This window comes from Microcaecilia unicolor, chromosome 3 (assembly GCF_901765095.1).
Source record: "Microcaecilia unicolor chromosome 3, aMicUni1.1, whole genome shotgun sequence".
Lineage (NCBI taxonomy): Eukaryota > Metazoa > Chordata > Amphibia > Gymnophiona > Siphonopidae > Microcaecilia > Microcaecilia unicolor.
Window position 1 is genome coordinate 247,311,124 of NC_044033.1, and position 27,977 is coordinate 247,339,100.

The 27,977-nt window shown below is 42.4% G+C and overlaps 1 protein-coding gene across 1 annotated transcript; it reads right to left on the bottom strand.

Annotated features, from left to right (window-relative positions):
• LOC115464561 (vomeronasal type-2 receptor 26-like) lies at positions 1-26,416 on the bottom strand. Its single transcript, XM_030194927.1, has 6 exons — positions 26,298-26,416; positions 19,539-19,824; positions 12,971-13,795; positions 9,872-10,099; positions 6,707-6,839; positions 1-911 (listed from the first exon to the last, which is right to left on the bottom strand). The coding sequence occupies exons 1-6, from the start codon at positions 26,414-26,416 to the stop codon at positions 1-3; spliced, it is 2,502 nt and encodes an 833-aa protein (XP_030050787.1).
• Between the last annotated feature and the right edge of the window lie 1,561 nt (positions 26,417-27,977).

Here is a 27,977-nt window from a genome sequence, read left to right on the forward strand (position 1 = left end):
TCATTTACGAGTTGCTGTTTTTCCTACTAAGTGTTCCTTGGTGTTCATCTCTGGTCGTAGAAGAATAATGTAACACTTGGGGAGAAATATTAAGAAAAGTAAGCCTGCACCAGAGGATAGGATGGCAAAGATCTCCACTGCAACCATATACTTCCCCTGTGTGCTGAGGTATGCAGGAATGAAAGACAGCCAGACACTCAGAAAGACCAGCATGCTGAAGGTGATACACTTGGCCTCGTTGAAGCTGTCAGGTAATGTCCTAGCCAAGAAGGCCACAATGAAGCTAAGGATGGCCAGGAAGCCCAGGTATCCCAACATACAGTAGAAGAGTATGGTCAACCCATCGTTACACTCAATGATTATCTTTCCACTTTCAGATCTGGTGCTGTTCTCAGGAAAGGGAGGGTGACTAGAAATCCAGTAAGTACAGATAATCAGTTGGATAAAGAAACAGAAAACAACAATAAAGTTGGGTATCTTTGGTCCAACCCACTTTCTGAGGTGATTGTTGGGGTTGACAGCCTTGAAAGCGATGACTACTGTGATGGTTTTCGCCAATATGCAAGAGACGCTAACTGTAAATATAAGACCAAAGGCAGGCTGACGGATCACGCAGGTGAGCTTTACAGGAAGGCCGACAAATGTCAAAGGGCAGAGGAAGCAGAGAATGAGAGTGCAAAGCAGGAGGTAGCTGAGGCCCCGGTTATTGGCCTTCACCATGGGAGTGTTCTGGAACCGGCAGAAGATGGAGAGAATGAGGACAGTGACCGAGGACAGGATGATGGCAACAGCAGCCAAGGCTGCTCCCAGGGGTTCCTGGTAGGACAGGAACTCTATTACTTTTGGAATGCATTTATCTTGACTCTCATTGGGCCACTGGTCTTCTGGGCACTGCCAACACTCGGTTATATCTGAAACAGAGGAGAAGCACCAATCACAAACCCATGCTACAGATGCAATCTGACCAGCTATACTATAACTTTAGAAAGTTCTGTAAGTCCAATTTGAATAGTGAATATTATCAGTGGACGCATCATAAAAATATAATATGCAACCTAGAGACAAAAGCCTCAGTGTCATAAGATTGGATGAATTGCCTAGGGATGTTTTTCTTCCATTCTGCAAGTAGAAGTTATTAAGCTACAGAAGTAATCCACTTTGCTAGCGTTTTATTGCTAATTTTGTCTAATATGCCTGTTGGTAATCACTGTTTTCTACAGATGAAATGCATTTCTTGCAAGGACTTTGCACACACATAACAATTTATTTGGTCAGTTTATAAACACTGTGGCAAGCATTTTTTTTAAATGCTGGCTATGGCATTAGAAAAAAACACATATATTCAGCCTACAGTCAGGTGGAAGGGCTGAATATATACTGAAGGTGCTCACCACAATCACTACAAGGATAATTTTATAACAGGGTACCTGCAAAAACAATATTTAAGGTGCCTATTTCAAACCTGTACATTTTCCACATTTGCTTATTTCCGATCTGACGAAGAAGGGCAACCTTCGAAAGCTAATCAAGAAATGTATTAAGTTACGTCCAATAAAAAAAGGTATCATCTTATTTTCTTTCCCATGTTTTATTTTGTTTGATTTCTATTGATTACCTCTAAAAATGGACTAACACGGCTACCACACCTCTCTACTTAGGTAATAAATAGAAATAAAACACAGCATAGTTCATTTTTATTTTATTCCTAATCACTTTAAGGTGCTAGTGCAGTTATTAATTCTATCACGATTGGACTACTGCAATGCCTTGTATATTGGAATTAATCAAAAGCAATAACAGAGATTACAGTTGATTAAGAATACAGTAGCTAGGCTTATTTTTTGTAAAGCTAAATTCAATTATGTGTCTCCATTGTTGATTGATCTGCCCTGGCTCCCAGTGAACGCAAGAATAGTTTTCAAAATATGTTGTCTTGCATTTAAAATTTTAGAGGGTCACTGACTGATTTAACATTATTATTTACTTTGTTGGGTGACTTTAGTGATCAATGAACTTGTGCATTTTGTATATTCCTTCCTATACTAGGCCTGTAAGATGGCCCTGCTAGCCCTCAGATTTCCTAGATTTGTTGTCATCAGCATAATTTTAGTTTCTCCCTGCAGCTGCATGTAAGCAAGAGTGCTTTATCAGTAAATGGAAAGTACATATCTATGCCAAGGAGAAACTCAGGAGGAACTGAGGACACGTGGCCCATATATGGCAGATACACATGGATATTTATTTTATTTATTTATTTCTACATTTATACCCCACTTTTTTCCACACACAAGCGGACTCAAAGTGGCTTACAATGTACTGATTAGGCCATCGCCAAATCAGCGGATACAGAATTACAAATCACAAAAGAAGGATAGACAGAAAAGGGTAAGAAGAAAAGGGGAAAGGGCTAGAAAGACTGAAAGTAAGATGAGGTGATGCAGAAGTAGGCTATCCAAGACAGGCTGGTCAAAGGTGGAGTCCAGGTGCTGAGACGGTGCTGAGTGGCAAGAACAGCTTCCAGCAAGGTAATCCAAAAGAGGGGCAGATATAACCTTGATGGTGAAGAGAGACTGAAGATCCTGCAGAGACCATGATATTCTGCAGGAAATATGTGTTCAGAGAAGAAGTTCACCAGGTGTTTCATACTATTTGTTTGCTACATGGTTTTTGAATGCTAGGATCACGCTTTACTGATAGGGTATTAGCCAATGGTCATAAGTGTGCATGTGAACACAAACAGGAGAGGATGATAGAATGGAGGAAATTGCCATTTTTGTATACATATAAAAAATAACAGAATATTACTATATTGTGTAATGAAAGGAAACAGGAAAATCCATATATGAATATGTTAGTTTAGGAGAAATCACATGATTTAGGAGAAATGAAACTTACAACAGTATATATATGAAAACTGAGAAAGTTTTGCTGAGCAGATTTTGTTATTCAGTCTTTGCGTCTGGCTTTTTTGTGTGACAACCTGCTCCAGAGAGAACAATTATTTTGTATTGGCTTAGTGAAATACCAATAAATAGTTTTACTGGTTGCACCTACACCTAAGTCTGATTGTCTCTCTTATTCCAGCTGCTAGGGCTGAAGTGTTTTCCCCTCCCCAGGGACAAGGGATGGGACTACACAGTTTTTCATGTTACAATTTCCCTCCTTTATAGGTGTTAAATTGAAAAGTTTTCCGGAGAAATCTATTAAATTTCAAATAGCAAAATTTTGGAATATAGTCCCAGCAGAAGTTAGATTATGTCCTTCCTATAAGCATTTTTGTAAATGGTTGAAATCGTATATCTTTTTAAAATTTTTGTTATGAAATTATAGCAGTTTTGATTAGGTTCAGGTTCTTTTTATTTGATTAATCGCTTAAAAGATGAATCTACCAAAGTGGAACATAAAACCGGAAAAATACTTTGAAAAGATGTCAATAAATAATAGAAAAGAAAGAGATACAAGTAAAAAATACTGCTGAGTGTGCTACACCACCAGATCCTGGCAAACAGTTGCAAGATTCCAGAATCCAAAAGAGCAGCAAGATTCCAAAATCCCAAAGAGCAGCAAAATTCTGGAATCCCAAAGAGCAGCAAGATTCCAGAATCCCAAAGAGTAGTAAGATTTCAGAATCCCAAAGAGCAGCAAGATTCCAGAATCTGAAAAGAGCAGCAAGATTCTAGAATCCCAAAAAGTAGGAAGATTCTGGAATCCCAAAGAGCAGCAAGATTCCGTAATCCAAAAGAGTAGCAACATTCTGGAATCCCAAAAAGCAGTACTATTCCAGAATCCCAAAGAGTAAGAAGATTTCATGCCACGGATCCCAGGGATGTTGTAGATTTGTCCCCACTGTGTTTCAAAGACAGGTAAAAGTCTGTGAGACTCCTCCACCTGAGAACTATCAAGTTTCCAAGTTCATTTAGTGTTTGCTATCCCACGCATCAAATTAATATTTGAGCGGCTTACAATTCTAAAAGTAGTCAAGGTAGAAACAGAAGATGTATAAGTTACATGCTGGGAGGGAGGAATGGAACTACAATAAATAACAGGGAAGATAGGGTAGCAGCAGAGGACAGGGAGGGATTAAAGCAGCAAATCTGATATGACCATGGACAGCCTCAGGAAAGTATAAAAGTGTCTTCAAAGAGAAATGTTTAAGGTCAGATTTAAATTTTGCCAGGGAGGTCTGCAATCTAAGATAAGATGATTAAGGCATTTCATAAAGTGGGACCAACAACAGAAAAGATCAAATGGTCTATGTGGTATTGAATGATCTATATGGTCAACACCTACAGAAGGTGATCTCTCCACGAGAGAAATGAAAGCCAAGCAAACAAATTGGTCTAGAAAAGATTTTTTGTATCAAAAATCACTAGATCCCTGACGCAGGACGTCAAGGCCGAAACATGACTCGTGTCGGGTCGTTTTTATTGATTTGAATAAAAGACCTTGTCCAAAAACACCATCTGAGAGAGAAGTTTTTTTGATGATCTATTTGGTATCATATCTAATATGTCGGAATGGTTGTGCAACCAGGAGATGCTGTTGAGATGAACGAAGGGCATGCCGTGGAGAATAGGGAGTCAAGACACGAGCTAAGAAGGAAGGAGTGCCAGAGTTCTTGAGTTTGAAAACTAACAGAAGGATCTTATATGTGATTTTATGTGGAACTGGCATAGTGTTCATTTTTTAGAAGATAGGTGACATGATCAAATTTCTTTGAGCCTGTGATCACTTCGAAGTGTTTTGATTGAATGCGATGTAAGTCTTCTTATCTCAAGGTCTTATACAATGAATTGCAGTAATCTATTAGTGTAAGGACAAGAGAGTGAGCTAGTATTTGTAGGGCAGAGCGATGAAGGAGTGATCTAATGAATCAAGCGTAATTTGAAGAAGCAGAATCAAATTAAAGAGGAAATTTGTGATTGAAAATTGAGATAGTGATCGAGCAAGTCTTATAGTGGGAACCAACGGTATTTGGACATCACAGAGTAGAAGTGGTACAGGCAGTATCACTGCAAAGCCTCGGATGTAGAGAGTGGATAGTGAAAGCCTGTTAAGAAAAGCTTTGGATTCTCTATGGGGATACAGTAAGGTCCATCTGCAATGGAAGATGAGGTGGAAGAAGGTGAGTCATATCAAAAAAACTGAAAAATAATTTTTAACAGACTCAATATATTTCTGTATCTATGCATGGATGAGTCCCATTCAGGAACCCAGAGAGAACATGGGTCTCTTTAATATGCTTATGGCATCACCGGATTATCAATTAGAAGCAGCTGGATATAAAGCTTATATTTATGCAGATGATATTACTATCCTGATTCCAACAGATACAGACGTGGTAAAAATAGTTCTGCAAATAAAGAACTGCATGGATATGATAGTAACTTGGATGTTTAATAACCATCTTAAACTTAACAGTGAGAAAACTAAGTTCCTGCTGATTGATAATCAAAATATTTAATTGAAGTCTCCTATCTCATTGAATGGTCTGAACTATAAATTGGAAAAACCTTTGAGAATTTTAGGAGTACTGTTAGAACATATGTCTTGGGATTCTCAAATCAATTGTCTTGTAACAAAAATGTTTTTGGATGATGAATAATCTAAGACATATCTGGAAATATTTTTCTCCAGAATCTTTCCTACTGTTAGTACAAGTTTGATTCTTTCGAAGCTTGATTACTGTAATGTTATATACCTGGGTTCTTCGAAATATTTACTGAGAAAATTAAGAACCGTATAAAATTCTGCAATTCGTCTTATTTGTGGAATAGGCAAATTTGATAGAGCTTCCCCATATTACGAATAAACTCCACTAGAGGCTAGGGATCTCTTTAAGCTTTGTTGCCTTGTTTATAAGATACTACAGGGAGTGGCCCCTTACTACATGTATTTTATGTTGAATGCACTAACTTCTAATACTCACAATAACTTGAATTTATCAGTTCTGTCTTATAAGGGTTTACGCTTTAAGAAATATTTTTCGGTTTTATTTTCCTATCAAGTTTCTCAAATTTGGAACTCTTTACCAATCCTGACGAAATCTCAATCTAACTACTTGTCTTTTCATAAGTTTTTTAAGACAAACATGTTTAGAAAATATGTGCTTTCTAATTAGCTTCTATAAACTGGTTTTGAATTATAATCCACTCCGAACCTATTTTAAGATGTTGAGGGGAATATAACATTGACATTAACATTAACACTTCACCAGAGAGGACCACTAAATATCAGAACTATCCGGTTAGTGCTGGGGTAGAACTTGGGTGGACCCAGTACTTAACCAGTTAGCGGAGATATTCAGTTCGTTAACCGACTGTGTAAGTGGCTAAAGTTAGGAAGCAAAAAGGCTGTTCTAACTATATTAGCCAAGCCTTTCTACCCGTGGCACATAGTGGCTTAAAAAACACCGACCGCCATGGGCCGAATATTACACCCTATAGAATCCAAAAGGTTTGACCCAATTCATTAGCGATAGGCCTAGAATGTACAGTAGTCATGCGCATAGGATACAGCTCTTTGGGTGCCGTAGGTGCTGAGCACCCCAATACTGAGCAAGCTCCTTCATTGTATCCAGGGAGGGGTCATTTGTATTGTGTTTAGCACCTCAACCATTCTGAAATGTTGGCACTTGTGGTCTTAGGAAATCAATGATGCAGCATGCTAGACGCCTACATTGACAAAGGCACCAGAAGTGTCTCACCCGTTTCATTGGCTATTTTTCCAGTGGAGCAGGGAATGCAGTCAAAACAGCAGGAGGCTTGTCCTTTTCGGGCAGATTTCCTATATCCAACAGGGCAGCTCTCACTACAAACAGAGCGATGCACCTGTGGATTATAAAAAGATTATAATATAGCCATAATCTTGTTACTATTTGGGTTTCTGCCAGGTACATGTGACCTGGATTGGCCACTGTTAGAAACAGGATACTGGGCTAGATGGACCATTAGTCTGACCCAGTATGGCTATTCTTATGTTCTTATGTATAATAGCTTTGGCATCTGGAGCAAAGTTAAGTACAGGTATAGAGATAGTTCCCCAAATCTCCACAACTTAGAACAGCTGCTCTACTTCCTGCTCCAGCCCCTCCCTCCTGGCCACACCTGGCAGCACAGGAAATACAGAAGAGGAGGAGCTGAAGCAAGAGCAGAGAACGCCAATTCTGATTCCTTCTCCAGCTCCTACCCACCTTGTTCTTCCCCTATATGTTGCCCTGGTGCTGCAAGCAAAGGAGAGGAGGGGCAGGGAGAAGAAGCTCTTCTGCTACTTATGGTTATCATTTCTATAGATGTAGCTCCTCTCAGCCCCTCCTTTCCTGCCCCTGAATCAATCAGCAGCACCAGAGGGAAGGAGGATAGAGTGAAAGATTAGTGAGAACACAGTGGAATAGAACCATTCAGCTCCCTATTCCAGCCCTTCCCCTCCTGCCCACTCCTCTCATCCACCTGCTGTCAGGAGTCAGCCAGGAATAGGCATTGTCTCAGGGCCAAAGACCTCTGTACTCCTGGGATTTGAACTGAAATGACTGGGGACAGGGGGAGGAGATCATCCAAAACTCCAGTCAGAAGAGAATAATTTGAGGGGTAGGGAAAGGAGTGAATGCTAGTGACAACTGAGAGGGATAATGCTGGGGGGTGTGGGGGAGACTGAGAGAGGGGGTGATTGTTGGGGGAGGAGAGGAAGTATGTGAATTTTGGTGGAAAGAAGTGGTGATGGGGATATAAATTGGTGTTCTGAGGGGGAAGGACTTGAGAGAATGGGAGAGTGATGAAGAAGGTGTGTTTGAGGGCCAGAAGGTGTAATGGGGGGTGGATATATGAGAGAAATCCAGAGAAGGCACTGGTTTTGGGGGAGGGAGAGGAAATCAGAGAGAGGGCAATGGAGTGGGCATGAGAGCAGATGACTGAGGGTTGACTCAGAGCAGGGTTTTATAAGGAGTGAGCAAATTTGAAAAAGGGGATAATTGGTGATGAAGGAGTTAGATTGGAGGGAATGTGAGAGGAAGTGAGTGAAATGCAATGCCAGAACAAGGTATTCCGGTACCCAGGACATGAAGCAGAAATTGCTAGGGGCGCCATTTTGTTGGCGGCGCTGGACTGAAGAGGAGCAACTGGGCATCACTCCTGCCTGAAGACCCCCTGGACCACTAATAAACATGGTAGACCCTATCAGGGGGTCTGGGGCCTTTTGTTGATGGTAGAGTTTGAGCTCTTTGGGGGGGGGGGGGGGGAGGTCTGGAGTCTTTTGGGTGTTGGGCTGCTCTGCCGTCCTGGGAGCATCAGGCCACAGCTTTGCGGTCCAAAGCTTCTGGGTGGTAAAATACATTTACTGTAATTTATTAGGGGTTGTTCCGAATATTCGTGTTCGATTCAATTCGGCCCCGAATAATGCCTTGAAGTCATGATTCATATTCAGCCAAATAGTGATTTAAATTCAAATATGAATAATCCGGGGCTCTGCTGTGCTAAATCCTTCTGAAATAAACACTTGATTTCTGATTTCATGCTTTTATTATTTGTAAGGTTAAAGTTCAAAGACCATTATTCATATTATTCAGCCAACTAATATTTTTCATTATTTGTATTCAGTACAGCTCTACAATTTATGGACCCTAACGTGACTTGCAGTGAGCACCTGGTGACTTAAGACACATTGGAGGTTTTTTAACATAGAAATGAACTGCTTTACATGCATTTACATGTTGTGTATCTCATTACTATGTAATATTACATAACCCATGATGACTTAACTATCGCTGCGATAAAATAAGTCAAGCTGATGTTAGGGCCCTTTGTCGTGTTAAGGGGCAAATAACATGACTTAAAGGCCTAACACAGCTCGATAATTCCTCCCTTAAGGGCTCATGCATGTATGCGCTACTGTTTTGGGACATGTACATATGCAAAGAGACACCTAACCTCAGCTGCAGTGAAATTCTGAGCATTAATTTAGGCTCTTAGATCTACTAAATTTTCAAAGAGGCCATTTCAGGAGCCGAAATGTTAGGAACCTAAATCCTTTGAAAATTGACTCCATCATATATCAAGCAATGCTATCCCTGTGACTGCTCCCGTACTGTCTCCTGCTGTAATCTCTTCTCCACTGAAACATTTGTTATATCTCTACATTATTTATTCCTTGTAAATATTCAAAGTCACTTCCCCATTAATAGGGTCTTTTAGCTTGCGTTATCTGCAACAGGCACCATTTTATTCCTATGGGCCCTGCTACAGATAACTCGAGCTAATCTTTAGTAAAAGACCCCCTAAGTAAGGGATAAATTTTGATTGGGTCATTTTTGTTGTCTCCATTTTGTGAGTGCTTTCTTATCCCCCTTGAGGGCCTTCCCAAAGGTATCCAAAGCTCTAGACGAACCTTCAGCTGTGGGGTCCCACCAGGCATGGCTCAAGGACCTACTCTCTTTCCATTGTTCAGCATCTTCCCTTCTCTTCCTTACCCCTTGACGATTGTCCTGCCTTTCATCTTCTCTACCTTTCCCATGAGCAGTACCTCCCCCCTCTGCCGCCACCACCACTCTGCCCTCCACCCTCCACCCTCAGCTGCTGCTGTAGTGAAAGTTAATGCCTGCCAAGTCCCACTCCCTCCGATGCCTTGAGTAAGGGCTTGTATCAAAAGGCCTGCCACCCCCATGAAAGCAGCATTTAAGTGCAACTCTCCTTCCGCACAGGTGCTATGCCACAGACCCCCAAATGATGCCACTCTAGGCAGATGCCTAGTCTACCAAGTGGTAGTGGTAGGACCAGCCCTACTCTTTTCCAGACACTGCAGAAAAGTCAAGGCAAGACAATTTTCCAGGTTTTTGTTCTTTTGACCAAATTCTTATACATCCATAGCCTACACTCCTCACCTGATTATACACCATTTTGCATAAGATAGCTGAGAGGTTCAGGGTAATTTCCTCTCCCTGGGATTCTCTGGAATCATATCTACCCATTGTTATGAGTTCACTGTTGTCATCAGGGTATATCTGGATATTTTTGATGTCGAGGATGGTGGGTACATCCCCATTTGCATCAAAGTAGACTTCCTGTTCAGAATCTGTAGTGAAATGCACACCCCACAGGTAATGGAGAACCTGTGAAATTCAATGATGAAGTAAGGTTTTATGCTAAATACAGTGACATACAACCCAAAGCTGGAAAAATTAAAGAAAAATCATAAAAGATCTGCAGCCTCTACTCCAGGAGGATGAATTACTGAAAGAGATATTCCCATCCCCACCAGTGCTGGCCTTCCGACAGCCACCCAACTTAAAACACAAGCTAATTAGAAGTAAGCTCCCAACGCAGACTCAAAAAGAAAAGAATGGCACACATTCTTGCAATATATCCAGCTGCAAACTATGCCAAAATATTTCACAGAACCCCACGGTCATTCACAAAGGAAAAATATTCAACATTAAGGAATCTTTCACATGCTCATCTTCCAATCTAATATAATAATTTGCTCCTGCAACATTCCAATGAGGCTACCTGCAATCGTAGCCAGCTCCTGACGTCACTCTCCTCCAACATTCTCCGTCCCTCCCTCCCAGTTCCAGGGTCATCATCCCTCCCTCCCTCCCTTCCAGTTCCAGGCCCCCTCTCTCCGATTTTTAAAACTCATCTTCACTTACCACGTCAGGGTTACGGCGGCTGGCAGCAGCGGTAAAAAGCGTGCAGACTTGGCCCTTCTCTCTCTCTGCTCTGGTCCCGCCCTTGCGGAAACAGGAAATGAGGGCGGGACCAGAGCAGAGAGAGAGAGAAGGGCCGAGCTGCTGCATCCCGCCCTTGCGAAAGCAGGAAGTGACATCAAAAAGGGCGAGACGCAGCAGCGATCTGGGCTCGGCAGCTATGGGGATATAAAAATCGTTGCCATTGTCTGCTGCTTTCTACTGAAATGTGGATGCACATTAAGGTACGGAGCAGGGCGGTGTTCCGAAACAAGAGGACAGATGTGTCAGAGATGCGGGGCCCCTTGGAGTATGGGGCCCTTTGTGACTCCCTGTCGTCCCTGCCTAAGACTGGCCCTGCTTCTGTCATCCATCCATGCCCTCACCCCTCAAATCTAGGAAAGCCATCACATCTAAGTTAACCTTAAACTGATTTAGTCCCAGTTTTGCCACACTGCTATGGAATTATAGCAGTTTTGTTTAGGTTCAGGTTCAGCTCTGAAAGAACTTTAAAAGGGGTAGCTGTGTTAGTCTGGTGTAACAACATTGACAGTATCAGGGAACACCTTAAATATTAATTCATAGGCAGTGGAATGGGTTGGGCCATAGGGCCATGGTTATACCGATATTTTGCCCAACATGGCATCATCAATGCAGAAGTTTAGGGGCGGAAGAGATTGATTTGTGTGACCCCTCTAATCATAAAGGGGTCCTACTGCCCCTGTAATTTATCAAGGCATGGACTTTAGAGGATCAGAGTCCACTTCCTCAGATGCATGAAGTGAATAAAGTGTTCAGGAAACTGCACGGGGCAGAGAGGAGACTCAAAAGCTCATGCCTCAGTATAAAAGGTGCTGTCATCTTCTGTCAATTTTGTCTTAGCTCTGTTTCCCCTAAGAAAAATAGGACTAAGTAGGCTGAACCAGGACTGAACAGCGTTGGTTTCAATGATGCCAGTGTTGTTATGCAATGGTTGGTAAGCCCTCCTCCCGGGAACTAAGAATACAGCATCCTCAATTCCAAGTGACCTAAAAATCCATCCCAGACCTTCAATATGGCACTGCTATGGAGCCACCTTGTGACTGACAGTTTTAACAGAGAGGCAATAGATCTAGAGGACATGAAATGAAGTTGCAAGGAGGGAAACTGAAAAAAAAATCCTGAAATACTTTTTCACAGAGATGGATGCCTGGAATGCTCTTCCACGGGAAGTGGTGAGGTCAACAAGTGTGGGATAAACACAGAGATTCCCTATATGACATGAGGACGGAATAAAAGTATAAAGCATTTCCACTCACTGCAACATTTTTAAATGACACCATACTTTATTTTAAAGGGATAAAAGGGCCGAGAGTGGGGTAGACTGCACTGGACATCTCTTACTAGCCTAAACATAAGCAGATAACCCACACGGAGTTGCAGATACTACCCTGGTCATCTTTCTGTGCAGGTTGGATGGGTCATGTAGTCTTTATCTGCTGTCATTTACTATGTATTTTACAATCCTATTATGGTGCATTTCCGAAGCCCTCAGGATCCAGTTTTCCTTTGAACATCCCATATCATCAGATGGTCTAGATGTGCTAAAGTGTTCATCCCATTATAGGTCTAAGACTATACCAGAGTGGGTGTGATCTAATGGCTTATGCTTTGACGTACGATGAAAGAGAGCAAAGGAACTGCCACAAATTCTTTCTTTGATTTAAAACAAGTCACATAAGCTCCCTGTTCTTCGCTTCCACTTGCAACTTGCTCACGTGAGTTGGGCAAAACACCACAGCACTCTTTACTTCCGTTCCAATCAGGGCTCAGTCATTTATTCCTTGTACGACCTTGAGTGGGTCATGTAACTTTCCTGGGTGTCACTGCTAACATTCAGGTCTACTGCTGTATGATCTTGGCCAAATATATTTGACAAGTTTCATAGAACGTTAATATTGTGCTTTCTCTCCTGGTCTTTGGAAGTTCATAATAATGCTTTTTCTGAATATACACCCTAGATGTGGCTGTATACATCTTTTCAAAGTCCTAGAGTAGAGTTTATCAACCTTTTCGTGGCTGTGACCTTATGATCGTAGCCAAATAAAACTGTGTGACACCCTCCTCCCCAGAGGTGCAGACTAATGATGCACCTATGGAAAGCCCAACCAGGTCACGATCCCAAATGTGGATTTTGTGACCACCATTTGAGATCCTAACCCACAGTTTAGGAAGCTCTGTCCCAAAGTGGAAAACGCTATTGTAATCCCATCTGAAGGTTAGCAGAATGAAAATCCTAATTATCGTTACCAGTACCTGCCAAGGTTTGACGTTCTGAATGTTGTTGTGAATTCCAAAAATGTCTTCCTTAATGCCATCCAAAATCATGTTGTGTAGGGCGTGTGCATAAGCATAGACAGCCAGGTAAGCTTGATAGGAAAAGCTTAAATCATTCAACTGAAAGAGATCTGGGTTCAGAGTTTTGAGGTCCTCTTTTCCCGTGCATGGGATAGCGTCTTCAGTGGTCAACACATAGGTTATGTTCTGTTCATCCCATCGGCACCCAAATGCCATTTCCCAGAAGAGTTTAGTGAAAGTGTCCCAGGGGTATACAGAAGGCCCCATGTGGTAGAGGAAGTCAGCAAAATAAGCGATGCCACCAGTGAAGCCAATGAATGCCATACTGCCATTCAGCGTCTGCCACAACTCCCTGTTGAACAGGTGTGGATTGAACGTCATCCCTGAGGAGAAGATCCAGGCTATATGGATAATGTTGCGGAGGGATAGCAGCTCCAAGAGGGGTTTAAGGTGCATTTCATAGCAGTTGCACACAATCACACTTACTGAGGACTGATGGATTACCTCTGCTACTCTTGCCAGCCTCTCTCTGGGGTAACGATCATCGATATTCTCCAGGAAAGCCACACAACCACCATTTTGCACCACCTCTTGCCGTATCTTCTGGCTGCTCAGGATTCTGCTATCTGAAGTGGAAGACAGGATTCCAACCCATGTCCAATTGAAATGTAGGAGCATTTGAGCAACGGCCCGGGGCTGCAGGGTGTCTGGGGGGAAAGTGCGTAGAAATGATGGAAACTGGTGCTTATCACTCAGCATTGGGTGTTGTGCTCTAAAGCTGATCTGAAAAAGAAAGATTTCCATTATCTCCCTCATTTACACCCTTGGAACTCTAGCCGTGATCTGAGTGTGCTGTAATAACAATATTAAGGGTTATGTTGCAAAGATAATGACAAACGTGCTAGGACCAATGGCATTTATGAAAAGAAGAGGTGTGGTTTAGTGTGGAAAGCACTGAACAACGGATGTGGAGAATTTGTGAGACTAATTTCAAAACCTCCATGCCTATGACTCAGTTTTCTTTCCTGTACTTTTTTCTTGGACTAAGTTAATACATTTTTTGATTAGCTTTCGAAGGTAACCCTTCTTCTGATCTGAAGAAGAAGGGTTACCTTCGAAAGCTAATCAAAAAAACATATTAAGTTAGTCCAATAAAAAGGTATCATTTTATTTTGTTTTCTTTGTTTTGTTTTATTTCTATTTATTACCTTTAAAAGTAGACTAACATGGTGGCCCCATCACTTTCCTGCACTGAATGTCGCTTTGGTGGCATCTCCTTTTAGGTTTCAAGTTTATTTAGAATTTTTTTTATCCCGCCTACTGGAAAAACCATCCAGGCAGCTTACAGTCTAAATTTTTAAGTGGAAATTAAGTTGAGACAGGACAAGAAACACTAGGAAAGAGGGTAGAACTACAATATAGATAGGAAAGGATGGAGGGTGAGAACATCAATTTATATGCATTTGTTTACAAACATGAGGTGTAGAGTCTTCAATCAATAGAAAAGGTGTCCTTAAAAAGAAATGTTTTTAAATCAGTTTTAAAAGTGTCTACGGAATGGCATTGCCTTAAATAGACTGACAATGAGTTCCATAGTTCAGGGGCTTGGATTGAAAATATGCTGTGTCTAATGTGTGTGTTGAGAGCCTACACTATATCATTGGTTCCCAACCCAGTCCTTGGGGCACTCCTAGTCCCATTGGGTTTTCAGGATTTCCACAATGAATGTGCATGAGGTAGATTTGCCTGCACTGCCTCAATTGCATGCAAATGTAATTCATGAATATTTATTGTGGATATCCTGAAAACACGATGGGACTAGGAGTTTCCCGAGGACTGGGTTGGGAAAATACCAGTGTAATCAGGCACTGGTATGCTTAGGGCCCCTTTTACAAAGCAGCGGTAAGCCCAACGTGGGCTTACCGCTCGCTAAAAAAGAAGTACCGCTGGGTTACCTCAGCATGCCGGTGGTAGTTCCCACCCCCAGCGCGCCGTCATATCCGACGCTTCAAAAATAACGCCAAAACGCAGACCCATATCGGGTCATCCTACCTGTGCTTTACAAATAAAGAACTTCTGAATATCTCCTCTCAGGCTGGAAGTCATTTTGAAGGGCATAATCAAACGGCGCTGGCCGGCCATCTCCGGGGCTGGCTCCGTGAGTGGGCGGAGCCAAGCGTATTTTTGAAATACGCTTGGCGCCAGCCAAATCGCTCATCGGGTTTGGAACGGGATCGTCAGGTTTAGATGAGATGGCCGGCTCTGATTTTCAGCCATAAGGGAAACCGGACCCGACCATCTCAAACCCAGCGAAATGCAAGGCATTTGGTCATGGGAGGAGCCAGCATTTGTAGTGCAGTGGCCCCCCTGACATGCCAGGACACCAACCGGGCACCCTAGGGGGCACTTAAAAAATCTTTAAAAAAACAAAATTAGCTTCCAGGTGCATAGCACCCTTCCCTTGTGTGCTGAGCCCCCCAAATCCCCCCCAAAACCCACTGCCCACAAGTCTACACCATTACCATAGTCCTAAGGGGTGAAGAGGGGTACAATGGGTACAATGGGTTTGGGGGTTTTTGGAGGGCTCATCATTAACCACCACAAGTGGAACAGGTGGGGGGGGGGGGGGATGAGCCTGGGTCCACCTGCCTGAAGTGCAGTGCACCCTCTAAAAACTGCTCCAGGGACCTGTATACTGCTGTCAGGGAGCTGGGTATGACATTTGAAGCTGGCATACAGACTGTAAAAAAAAATTTTTAATTTTTTTTTTGTGTGTGTGGGAGGGGGTTGGTGACCACTGGGGGAGTAAGGGGAGGTGATCCCCGCTTCCCTCCGGTGGTCATCTGGTCAGTTGGGGCTCTTTTTTGGGACTTGTTCCTAAAAATACATGGACCAAGTCCGTCTGGCGAAATGCTCGTTCGAACCGGCCTTTTTTTTTTTCATAATAAGGTGAAGCCAGCCATCTCGTAACCCCGCCCCGCCCCCCCTTCCCACCTTCGCTACCCTACCAGCACACCCCCTTGAAGGTTGGCTGGCGCCACAACGAAAAAGCAATTGGGGCCGGCCAAAATCGGCTTTCGATAATACCAATTTGGCCGGGATTGAGAGATCGCCGGCGATCTCCCGATTTGTGTCGGAAGATCGCCAGCGATCCCTTTTGAAAATAAGCCTGTTTGTCACCCTCTGCTTCTGTGTTGTTTCTCACACCTGTCAGTGTTACATTAATGTGGGCACCAAGTTATAGAACCTTCCCTCATATATTACAGATGCAATTTTGGGGGGGGGGGGGGGGGGAGGGGTGACAACCAGATGTCCACATGCCTGAAGCCACCCAAGGGCAATGCGTCTACTGTTGACTATATAGATTACTACTACTACTTATCATTTCTAAACATAGTAACATAGTAGATGACGGCAGAAAAAGACCTGCACGGTCCATCCAGTCTGCCCAACAAGATAAACTCATATGTGCTGCTTTTTGTGTATACCCTTGATTTGTACCTGCCCTCTTCAGGGCACAGACCATATAAGTCTGCCCAGCACTATCCCCGCCTCCCACCACCGGCTCTGCCACCCAATCTCGGCTAAGCTCCTGAGGATCCATTCCTTCTGAACAGGGTTCCTTTATGTTTATCCCACGCATGTTTGAATTCCGTTACCGGTTTCATTTCCACCACTTCCCGCGGGAGGGCATTCCAAGCATCCACTACTCTCTCCGTGAAGAAATACTTCCTGACATTTTTCTTGAGTCTGCCCCCCTTCAATCTCATTTCATGTCATCTCGTTCTATCGCCTTCCCCTCTCCGGAAAAGGTTTGTTTGCGGATTAATACCTTTCAAATATTTGAACGTCTGTATCATATCACCCCTGTTTCTCCTTTCCTCCAGGGTATACATGTTCAGGTCAACAAGTCTCTCCTCATACGTCTTGTAACGCAAATCCCATACCATTCTCGTAGATTTTCTTTGCACTGCTTCCATTTTTTTAACATCCTTTGCAAGATACGGCCTCCAAAACTGAACACAATACTCCAGGTGGGGCCTCACCAACGTCTTATACAGGGGTATTAAAACATCTTTTCTTCTGCTGGTCACACCTCTCTCTATACAGCCTAGCAATCTTCTAGCTACGGCCACTGCTTTGTCACACTGTTTCGTTGCCTTCAGGTCCTCAGATACTATCACCCCAAGATCCCTCTCCCTATCCGTACTTATCAGACTCTCCCCGCCTAACACATACGTCTCCCTTGGATTTCTACTCCCTAAATGCATCACTTTGCATTTCTTCGCATTGAATTTTAATTGCGAAACGTTAGACCATTCTTCTAGCTTCTGCAGATCTTTTTTCATGTTTTCCACTCCCTCCGGGGTGTCCACTCTGTTGCAAATCTTGGTGTCATCCACAAAAAGGCAAACTTTACCTTGTAGCCCTTCAGCAATGTCACTCACAAATATATTGAATAGAATCGGCCCCAGCACCGATCCCTGAGGCACTCCACTACTCACCTTTCCCTCCTCCGAGCGAATTCCATTCACCACCACCCTCTGGCTTCTGTCCCTCAACCAGTTCTTAATCCAGTTCACCACTTCGGGTCCTATCTTTAGCCTGTCTAGTTTATTCAAGAGCCTTCTGTGGGGAACCGTGTCAAAAGCTTTGCTGAAATCTAAGTAGATTACGTCCATAGCACATCCTTGATTTAATTCTCCAGTCACCCAGTCAAAGAATTCAATGAGATTTGTTTGGCACGATTTCCCTTTGGTAAAACCATGTTGTCTTGGATCTTGCAACTTATTTGCTTCTAGGAAATTCACTATCCTTTCCTTCAGCATCGCTTTCATTACTATTCCAATAATCGAAGTGAGGCTTACCGGCCTGTAGTTTCCGGCTTCTTCCCTATCACCACTTTTGTGAAGCGGGACCACCTCTGCTGTTCTCCAATCCCACGGAACCTGTCCCGTCTCCAAGGATTTATTAAACAAATCTTTAAGAGGACCTGCCAGAACCTCTCTGAGCTCCCTCAATATCCTAGGGTGGATCCCGTCCGGTCCCACTGCTTTGTCCACCTTTAGATTTTTAAGTTGTTCATACACACTCTCTTCCGGTATATAAAGCGCTACTAGACGTACACAGTGCTGTACACTTGAACATAAAGAAACAGTCCCTGCTTGACAGAGCTTACAATCTAATTAGGACAGACAAACAGGACAAATAAGAGATAAGGGAATATTAAAGTGAGGATAATAAAATAAGGGTTCTGAACAAGTGAATAAGGGTTAGGAGTTAAAAGCAACATCAAAAAGGTGGGCTTTTAGCTTAGATTTGAAGACGGCCAGAGATGGAGCTTGACGTACCGGCTCAGGAAGTCTATTCCAGGCATATGGTGCAGCAAGATAAAAGGAATGGAGTTTGGTGTTAGTAGTAGAGGAGAAGGGTGCAGATAAGAGAGATTACCAGTGAACGGAGTTCCCGGGGAGGAGTGTAGGGAGAGATGAGAGTGGAGAGGTACTGAGGAGCTGCAGAGTGAATGTACTTATAGGTCAATAAGAAGAGTTTGAACTGTATGCGGAAACGGATAGGAAGCCAGTGAAGTGACTTGAGGAGAGGGCTAATATGAACATAACGACAGGCGGAATATTAGTCGTGCAGCAGAATTTTGAACAGATTGAAGTGGAGAGAGATGGCTAAGTGGGAGACCTGTGAGAAGCAAGTTGCAATAGTCTAAGCGAGAGGTGATAAGAGTGTGGATGAGGGATCTGGTAGTATGCTCAGAAAGGAATGAGCAAATTTTGGTGATATTATAGAGAAAGAAACGACAGGTTTTTGCAGTCTGCTGAATATGTGCACAGAAGGAAAAACTTAGCTTCAGTCATATTTTCAGTTTCAGACTGAAACTTAGCTTTAGTCATATTTAAAACATGCTTGTAGTCAGAATGTATTTCTGGTTGCTGGATGGTTGTACTGATACTTCTACATACATGGGCTTTGGGACAAAAATAGCAAGGTTTTTTTTTTTTGCTTGTATATTGAGTCTTTCACTGGATGGAACTGCTCTTTCTGATTAAGAAGTATTTTTTTTCTTCTTTTGCTGATGTTTGAAATTGAGAAGCTCTTGGAGAGCATTATTTCTGCTGGGTTAGTGAATATCTGCAGTTGGTTAACAGTATCCTGAATGCAGCTAGCTAAAGTTAACTAGATAAAAGTATCCAGTTATGGCTAGGACAGCCCTCCGCTCCGGCATGGCAAGGTGGTCTATACAAGTTTAGTTGGTTAGCGCTAATATTCAGTATTATCAAACTAAACTGATGCTGTGCCTTCCCCATTGACCCTCTTCTTATTCAAATAAGTACTGCTTGGCTAACTCATTAACTAGATAAAATTATCCCACACTAAGAAGAAATTTTAAAAACCAAAGGTTTAGCTGAATAACTTCAGAAGATACCCGGGCAGACTTATATATAGATGAAAAGAAATTAAATGGCAACCCCTTGGATCAGTGATAGAGTCACAAAGAGAGGAATTTTCGTACCTGTGGGATCCTGTAAACGCCCAGTATCCTGGCCATGACCTCACACACCGAAGCGAACAGCTCCCCAAGTATTCCCACCACTGTTGGGTGAGCCTCACACATATAATTTGGGAATATACCCCCAGAGAGTAGCTGCAGAGTTTCTTGAAGTGCGACTACCTCTGAAAGGCAAGAGTCCAGAAGATGGAAGCCCAAGGTATGGTTCGGCAGTAGATGCTGGTTCTGGTTAATTTCTTCAATGGCGAAGAGGATGGCCAAGATGTTACGATAATACCGTATCTGAAAACTGGGTAAGAAGAAAAAATATATAAAAGATAGAGCATTGACAAAATTCTCCTTCCCAACAGATAAATATGAATCCCTTCCCAGGAACCCAACATGGACCAAATACTTCTGATCCTCAGAGATGTGTGGTAATGATAAAGATTTCACATATTCTTACATTGACATCTGTGGTCTCAAAAGATTAGGAAAAACAATTTAAAAACAGAGAAGCATGATGGCAAAAATAAGAACTGTTAAATATGTAGAGACAAAGGGCCCGATTTCCAGCCTGTGGCACTCAGCTTTTGCTGACCATTACTGGCGTTGAACCCAGAAATTCAATGTTGTCCTCTCTGGGTTCCAGCATGGAATTTCCGGGTTTCCAGAACTGGCTAACGCATAGCTGGTTAAGTGCAACATTCAGCATTTAACCATTTCTTGATTACTGCATAAAGACAGGACTGACTTTTATGTGTTCGTATTTATGTGATTAACCTGGCTGGTTAACGCTGAATACTAGAACTTAACTGGCCAAATGCTGATTCCGCCCTCAGAATGTTCTCCAAATAGCCGGTTCTCAGTTCAGTGTTAACCGGTTATTTTCAGTGACACTAGCCGCTTAAGTACCACTAAAAATGAGCAGTTAGCTCCAAACAGGCTACCTAGAGTTTCGTAAGTTATTAAAGTTAAGGAAGTATTTTTTCACAGAGAGGGTGGTGGATACATGGAATGCCCTCCCGTGGGAGGTGGTGGAGATGAAAACGGTAATGGAATTCAAATATGCGTGGGATAAACACAAAGGAATTCTATTTAGAAGGAATGGACTTACGGAATCTTAGTGGAGATTGGGTGGCAACGCCAGTAATTGGGAAACAAAACAGGAGCTGGGCAGACTTCTACGGTCTACGCCCTGATCGTGAATAGATAGGGATGGGCTGAAATGTAAATTTTAAGGGGCTTCAACGTCAGCTTCAGAACTTAGTACAAGCACAGTACTGGGCAGACTTCTACGGTCTGTGCCCTGAGAATGGCAAGGACAAATCAAACTCGGGTATAAAGTATCGCATACCATGTAAAATGAGTTTATCTTGTTGAACAGACTGGATGGACCGTACAGGTCTTTATCTGTTGTCATTTACTATGTTACTATGTAAAGACCCATCTTTTTTTCTATGTATCTATTTGATGGAAGACATATACATATGACGTATGACCAGTGGCGTAGCCACAGGTGGGCCTGGGTGGGCCAGGGCCCATCCACTTAGGGCTCAGGCCCACCCAACAGCAGCACATGTTTAGCAATAGCTGGTGGAGATCCCAAGCTCTACCAGCTGAAGACTTCCCCCTGATGGTAATGTTGCCACCCCTCTTGGCTGGACTGTAGTGATGTGCTCCCAGATACCTGATGTTTGTAGTCGTGGTGAATATCCAGGGTACACATACTCACAGCCGAGGGAGTGGAACAAATAAATTAATCTCGTCCTTTACTCTCAAATAATAAAGGAGGAAAAGAAGCTAAATTTAGGATTTGTTCCTGAACTGGAAGAACCTCACCTACAGATTTGCAAATTATCTTTTTCTTTATTGAATACAAATGCAAGCAAATTTTCATTCAAATAAACTCTAATTCACAATTAGTGTGAGGCTTAATAGAACTGCAATAACATATTCAACATTCAAATGTAGAACTAGATGTATACCCTTAACTTTGTCTGTTTCACCTAAAAAGGCAGAAAAGAACCTTTTCAGATAAGTATTTAAATTGTCTTTTATCAAAATCAGATATTTGTGGTTATTCTCTTTCCTGATGTAAAAATTGGTCTCTTTGTGTGCACTATTGGTGTTTTTGCAGGGATCTCATGGATTTTTAATATCTGATGGTCTGTTCCTTTGTTTTCCCTTAAAATGTTGTGAAAAAAATAATATATTCCGTTCAACACCCTTGGCAATGTCACTTAGCTGTAGTTGAATTTACTTAGATGATGTCTTTCTTGCGTTGGAGCTCATCTGGAAATCCTTCAGTGGATGATCTACAGAATTCTTCTTCCTAAAACCTCACTTATAAAGAAAATAAATGGAAGCAAAGCCCTTAAAACTCCCTGCTTGTCCAGGAATGGACTCCACTCTGGTGACAATTAATCAGTTCTCAATACTGTGGTCACACTCTCTAATTGAAATAAAATAAGTTAAAGGTTTTCTCACTACAAAACCCATTTCTCACTGTTGATTCCCTGTTCTAAAATCCAGCAGGCTTCACACTGCATTCAGAGATCTCACACAGTAACCCATTCCATATTCAAATGGTGATTCAACATTGCATCTCACAGACTTCACATATAAACATAACATTTCCCTGCACAGCTATCAGATCAATCTGGAGAATACAGCATACTCAAACAAAAACAGTGCTGGATTTTCTTTAATCTGCAGTCTGATTCCAAACCCTGTACTGAACTCAGAACTCTCACCAACAACACACCTTCCCCATAGACACAGCTTAATGGTTTCTTTTTTTTTTTTTTTTTAAATATCCAATTCACCTCACAGTCCTTCCCCTGTGTCACACTTACTTTTAGGCTTTCTCATGTAGTACAATTCCCACCACAAATCAAAGCCTCTCTCACCCTAAAATGGTAGGCAGCCATGTGTCCTCTTAGTACCTTTGCATACAGACTCTCATTCCACCTTCCATGACTTTAAATTCTCTTAGAACTTAACCATTCCATTCACTGCATGCAGGGACATACCTCTGTTTCACTCCAAACCAAACTAAATTTGGTTTAAAATTTCTCACAGCTTTCTATAAGTACAACTCTCTCTCACCCAGAACACATCAGTTTTCCCCACATGTATTCAGCAACACAGCCATGAAAAAGGCAGTCTTGTCTATTTAAGTACTCACTTTCAAACTGGTACACACAAGCTTGTCTCCCAATTACTCTTACTATCACTTATTCCACTTTAAACCCATAAAATATATACTTTTATTTCTTACATTTCACACACTCAGCCTTTCTCTCCATGCTCACAGCCCTGGTCTTCAGTTCACCAGTCCCCCTCAGGGTTGCCAGGTGGAAATTTTTTTTCCCACCCAAACCAGCCTAAATCCAGCCCAAAACCCGCCCAAACTCAAACCCCGCCCCTGACACCCCCACCCCCGCGTCATCACCCCCGCCGTCATCAACCCCGCCTCCCCGTCATCAGCCCCGCCTCCCTCTTCATTGGCCCCGCCCAAAACATCACTAACCCCACCCAAAATGTCACTAACCCCGCCCCCGTGGCCCAAAAAACCGCCCAAAAAACCGCCCTGAAGCCCAAAGAGCAGCCCAAAAAACCGCAACCCGCTGCGGGCAAAAATTGCCCGCGGCGGGTTGCGGAAAACCGCCCAATTGGGTGGTAAAACCGCCCACCTGGCAACACTGGTCCCCCTGGCAACCCACTCCCTCTAGAGGAACACCTGATGTCCCTCAACCAATCAGCTTGTCAGGAAAAGACAGTTTTTTTTTCTCTGATCTGTTTAGAATCTTGGCTGTCCCAACCCCCATAGAAGTTACTGCAAAACTTCCTACACAGAGAATTTCCAGGTCAAATTTTAACCTGAAACAGCAAGGAACATTTTATAGTACAATCCCCACTTAATCATGGTTTATTTCTGATAAAATAAAACCATATTTAAGAAACATCTCACACTTTCTTCACCTAACTCTATTAATAATTCACAAACTAACTTTAAACCTTTTCCAGCCAGCAGCATCCACCTAAACCCTGGAACAACCCCCTCAGAGCCCCAGGAAAAAAACATTTAATATATGTTACCATATATTACAGTAATGAAAACGCTACTCTCCATGATACTGGCACCTGCGCATGTTCAGTTTTCAGCTCATGCCTGCTGCAGACTGCCAAAGTGGAAAGAAGCATTTTCCTGCCAGCTGAGATGTCTTTTGGTGGTAGTGGGGGAGAACATTTGGTGCCCACCCACTTCTTGCCTAGGCCCACCCAAAATCTGTTGTCTGGCTACGCCCCTGCGTACGACCACCTAAACTTCCAGAAATCACTAAAAACTAACCTGTTTAAAAAGGCATACCCTACCGATCCAGCTTAAATGCCTAATCTCTGCAACACAACCAAACTAAAGCACGTAATGGACATAACACAACTCTTCCGTTCTCCGATTCCCTAATGTGGCTGTGCCACGTGAACTTGATTTTACCATAACATCACCCTGTATTTGTTCACACCGGAGCCTGCAAAGGCCTCTCCGGTACTATGTAAGCCACATTGAGCCTACAAATAGGTGGGAAAATGTGGGATACAAATGTAACAAATAAATAAATGTTTGTTTTAAGGGATTTTTGTTTTCTTTTTTAGGGGTTATGTTAATTTATTGTAAGTTTTGGTTAATGTTCCTTTCTAGGGTTGTTTTAGTTTCTTTTTATACATTGTAATCCGTAGTGATCCAAAATTTGGTAAGTTGCCGAATATAAGTTTAACTGTAATTAAATTGCTTTGAATATCGACTCCAAAGAGCCTGAGATTCAGAAAAAGATGGGTTCCTAAGTTTGTGGTCTATTTTCAGCCAAACATAGGAGCTTAAAACTTGCCCAGTGGATATTCAGAGCAATTTAACTGGGCAGGACAGGCTTCTGTCTATAATATCACTCTGCCTGATCCAATTGCTAAGATTCAGCTGCCCATAACCAGAAAATGCCATTGGATTGTAGCTCTGCTTTGCCACTCTCCAGTTCGTACCAGGGCAGTATTGGGCAGCAGTCAGGGCAGACGGTTGCACCAGCCGTAGACCTGGCATAACTGCAGAGACCTAAATATGGCAAGGGAGGGTTTAACTTATTCAGTAATGTGCACACGGAAATACAGATTACACAGAATACTGCTGCCCAAATTCTGTTTTGGATTGAGTCATTGTGACCATATCTCTCCAATATTGATGAAGTTGCATTGGTTGCTGATAGAATTTCAGATTCAGTATAAATTATTGTCACTAGTATTTAAAGTAATAACTAATACTGTACCATCTGTTATTTCTGCCAGTTTGCATTGGTATCAGCTAGATCTTTGAGATCTGTTACAGCTAATTTTTTTTTATATGCCCACTCTTCGGGGGGGGGGGGGTGCATTTGCAACAATACAGAACCTCAGTTTTTTAAACTGTGGGGATCCATATTGTGGAATAAGCTTAAATTTTTGGATCAGTGTAAACGAATGCTAAACACATTTCTTTTTCAGTGTGTCTTTTCAGATTATTTAAGTATATATTAAGGCTAAAGTTGGGTTGGCGATGTGAGAATTATAACCAGAAGGGAGTGGTTGTCTGTCATGTATGATTTTAGATGATTTTTGATGTATACAATGATTCTGTATGTTTTATTGTACACTGCTAATTCTAGACTCCGTTCCTTTTGTCTTGCTGCACCCCACGCCTGGAATAGACTTCCCGAGCCTGTGCGTCTAGCCCTGTCTTTGGCCGTTTTCAAGTCCAAACTTAAAGCCCACCTCTTTACCACTGCTTTTGACTCCTAACCACTACTCACTTGCCCTGTCCTTTAACCTTACCTATTTATTCCCTTCCCCTTAATTGTTCTGTCTGTTTACCTGTGTTATCTAGATTGTAAGCTCTTTGAGCAGGGACTGTCTTTTTTGTGTATGGTGTACAATGCTGCGTATGCCTTGTAGCGCTATAGAAATGATAAATAGTAGTAGTAGTAATATTTATAAATTAAAATATAAATAAATCAATCAATCCCAACCATGCTCTACCCATGTGAATGCCTTCCTTGCTTTTACATCTATCCCCTGAATTCTATATATCGGTCCGAAAAATGTGCACATGGATCAAAGATGACGCGCATGAAAATGAATTAGCTAACAAGCTGTTAACTTGCAATAAAATTGATGTTAATCAATTAGTGCAGTTAATTGGCAGTAATTGAAATTGTTGAGCACATCTTCCTGCACACTATTCTATAACACCAGGCGATATGATCCACTAGTGCGCAACTCAATAGGGGTGGGGCAGGGGCATTCCGAAAAATTGCATGCGTTGTTATAGAATAGTGCCATTTCTGCATCCGAATGCCAAGGGTTGGGTGCCAGCATTTATATGAGGTTTCAGCATCCAACTTTGGGTGTGGGAATCAGCTCGAAGCTCTATTCTGTAAATTGTGCTCAATTTGGAGCGCTGTTCATAGAATAGCAGTCAGTGTCGATTTTTTCCAGGGCTGATTTTTCATTGCCGTTTCTAGAATTTACTCCATGCCATTCACGTGCTCCCTTTCAGAATCAAGCTTAATCACTTTGCTGCCTTTACATACATGTACACTTACCCATTCGTATGTTAGCATTCTGTACATTCACGCACTCAAGTGATGCTTATATGCTGGCGCCCAGTTATAGAGATGCCCCAAAACAATTTGAAAATAAGCCCCATGACCCCTATATTTTTCCAGGTTAATCAGATTAGGCAGTAGGTCTTACTCTTTACAGTGCGTTGGATGAGGAGCTTCTCTGAAGTTAAGGATGGGGTAAACCACATCAGTGTGAGCTGCAGATATTACCCCTAGCATCAAGTCTCCATCCATGGAGGAGGGAGTCATCGTCTGGCGTTCCAGCTTACATCCTGGAGCTGTGGCTTCCCTCAGGGGGACAGCGAGCAGCAGAAGAGTCACCCAACCATAAAGTCTCATTCTCCCACCCTCTCCCATAAAGTCTTTGGTTTTATTACTGTAGCAAAGAACAGTGCTGAGGGTACAAAAGACAAGGGAAGGAAACACAACAGAGAAATGTGGAATGTAGATCTGTTCAGGAAAGACCAAGAGAGAAGCAGAGAGCTCTCACAGCTGCGCTTCGAAATCTGCAGAAAAGACAAGACTATGAAAAATAATGTTGTGGCTGAATAACTGTGCCACAGGACTGTCTTTAGAATCAGTGGGTTTATATCTTCTCTGTCTGGAGATTATTTCACTGGCCTCTGTATTTCTACTGCTGTATAATCGAGGTGGTCCTCAGGTGCCTTCCAACTCATTAATTGAAGAGTAGGTGTGTGACTTAAAATAATGGGGTGTGATGATAATCATAGCCTGGCTTATCCTCTGGGATGCATGGGAGGATGCACATAAATTTGTTCTAATTACAGATTCTCTATTTTCTTCTCTCAACAATGAGAAAATTCACTACCATCTGACTTAATTTTGAGAAAGAAGCAGTCAAAAGCAATACCATCTGGACTGGCAACTCTAGGAGGGCCAGCAGTAAAGACACCATCAAACGCCATTATGACAACCAGGATCAAATTTATTAGCACATCAACCCAACGTGGCCACTGTGAAGTTGTGCAGAACTACTTGACATTAGAACATTCTCAATCAAGAAGTCCTATAGAGTCAGCAGAGCACTGTGTTTTTGTCCAAGGAGATGTATTACCCCGATGCAAGTGGATGTCGAAACATGGCTGTGTTGGGTTGATGTACTAGTGTTTGTTGGCGTCTTTAGTGCTGGCCCTCCTGGAGTTGACAGTCCAGGTGGTATTTCTTTTGACTAATACACTTCCATACTTGCAGGCCAAAGATTGAATGGTTGATTCTGGGAGATGGTAACAGGGCTGCAGAGGCTTTCACCTCAGGGACTGGATGTTTCATAGAACCGGAAAAAGGATACTGTCTTTCACCTCTAGGAATTAGATAGCTGAAGGGGTGGTCACAGTGTCATGCATCTTCATATCTCTCAAACTACATGGTTCAGATGATTGGCATTGCGATATGAGGGTAATCCTATACCTTGGTGCCTTGAATAAGGCACCGCAATGGGGCGGAATGAACATCAACTTTATAACGGCACTTAGGTGCACCTAAGACTTTATAGAAAATTAGCATAAACCTTCTTTGGTGCTCCAAAAGTTAGGCATGGTCACTTACACCAGGCCAAAGGATAATGGTCTGAATATGGCTGATAACCGGATAAGTGCTGGCCAGTCAGAGTGATTATTCAGAGACGCTGTCTGATTCAATATCCTGAATATCCATTCTTGGTCCTTGCAGTGTGGTTTATCCCAAGGAGGTTTGATTAACAGGAGATGGCAGGAGTGTACTTGGCCCATTATCTGGACTGAAGCCAGTAGGCGGAGTTTGTCTCCATATCAATTACGTTATTTTGGATGTA

What these genes read in the sequence shown, in the direction of transcription:
- LOC115464561 (XM_030194927.1), bottom strand. Translation starts at nt 26,416, where the DNA reads ATGACTCCCTCCTCCATGGATGGAGACTTGATGCTAGGGGTAATATCT. An exon ending in AGAACGTCAAACCTTGGCAG is followed by an intron (nt 10,100 to 12,970) that starts GTACTGGTAACG and finishes TGAATTTCACAG; the next exon opens with GTTCTCCATTACCTGTGGGG. An exon ending in AAAAATAGCCAATGAAACGG is followed by an intron (nt 912 to 6,706) that starts GTGAGACACTTC and finishes CCTCTGTTTCAG; the next exon opens with ATATAACCGAGTGTTGGCAG.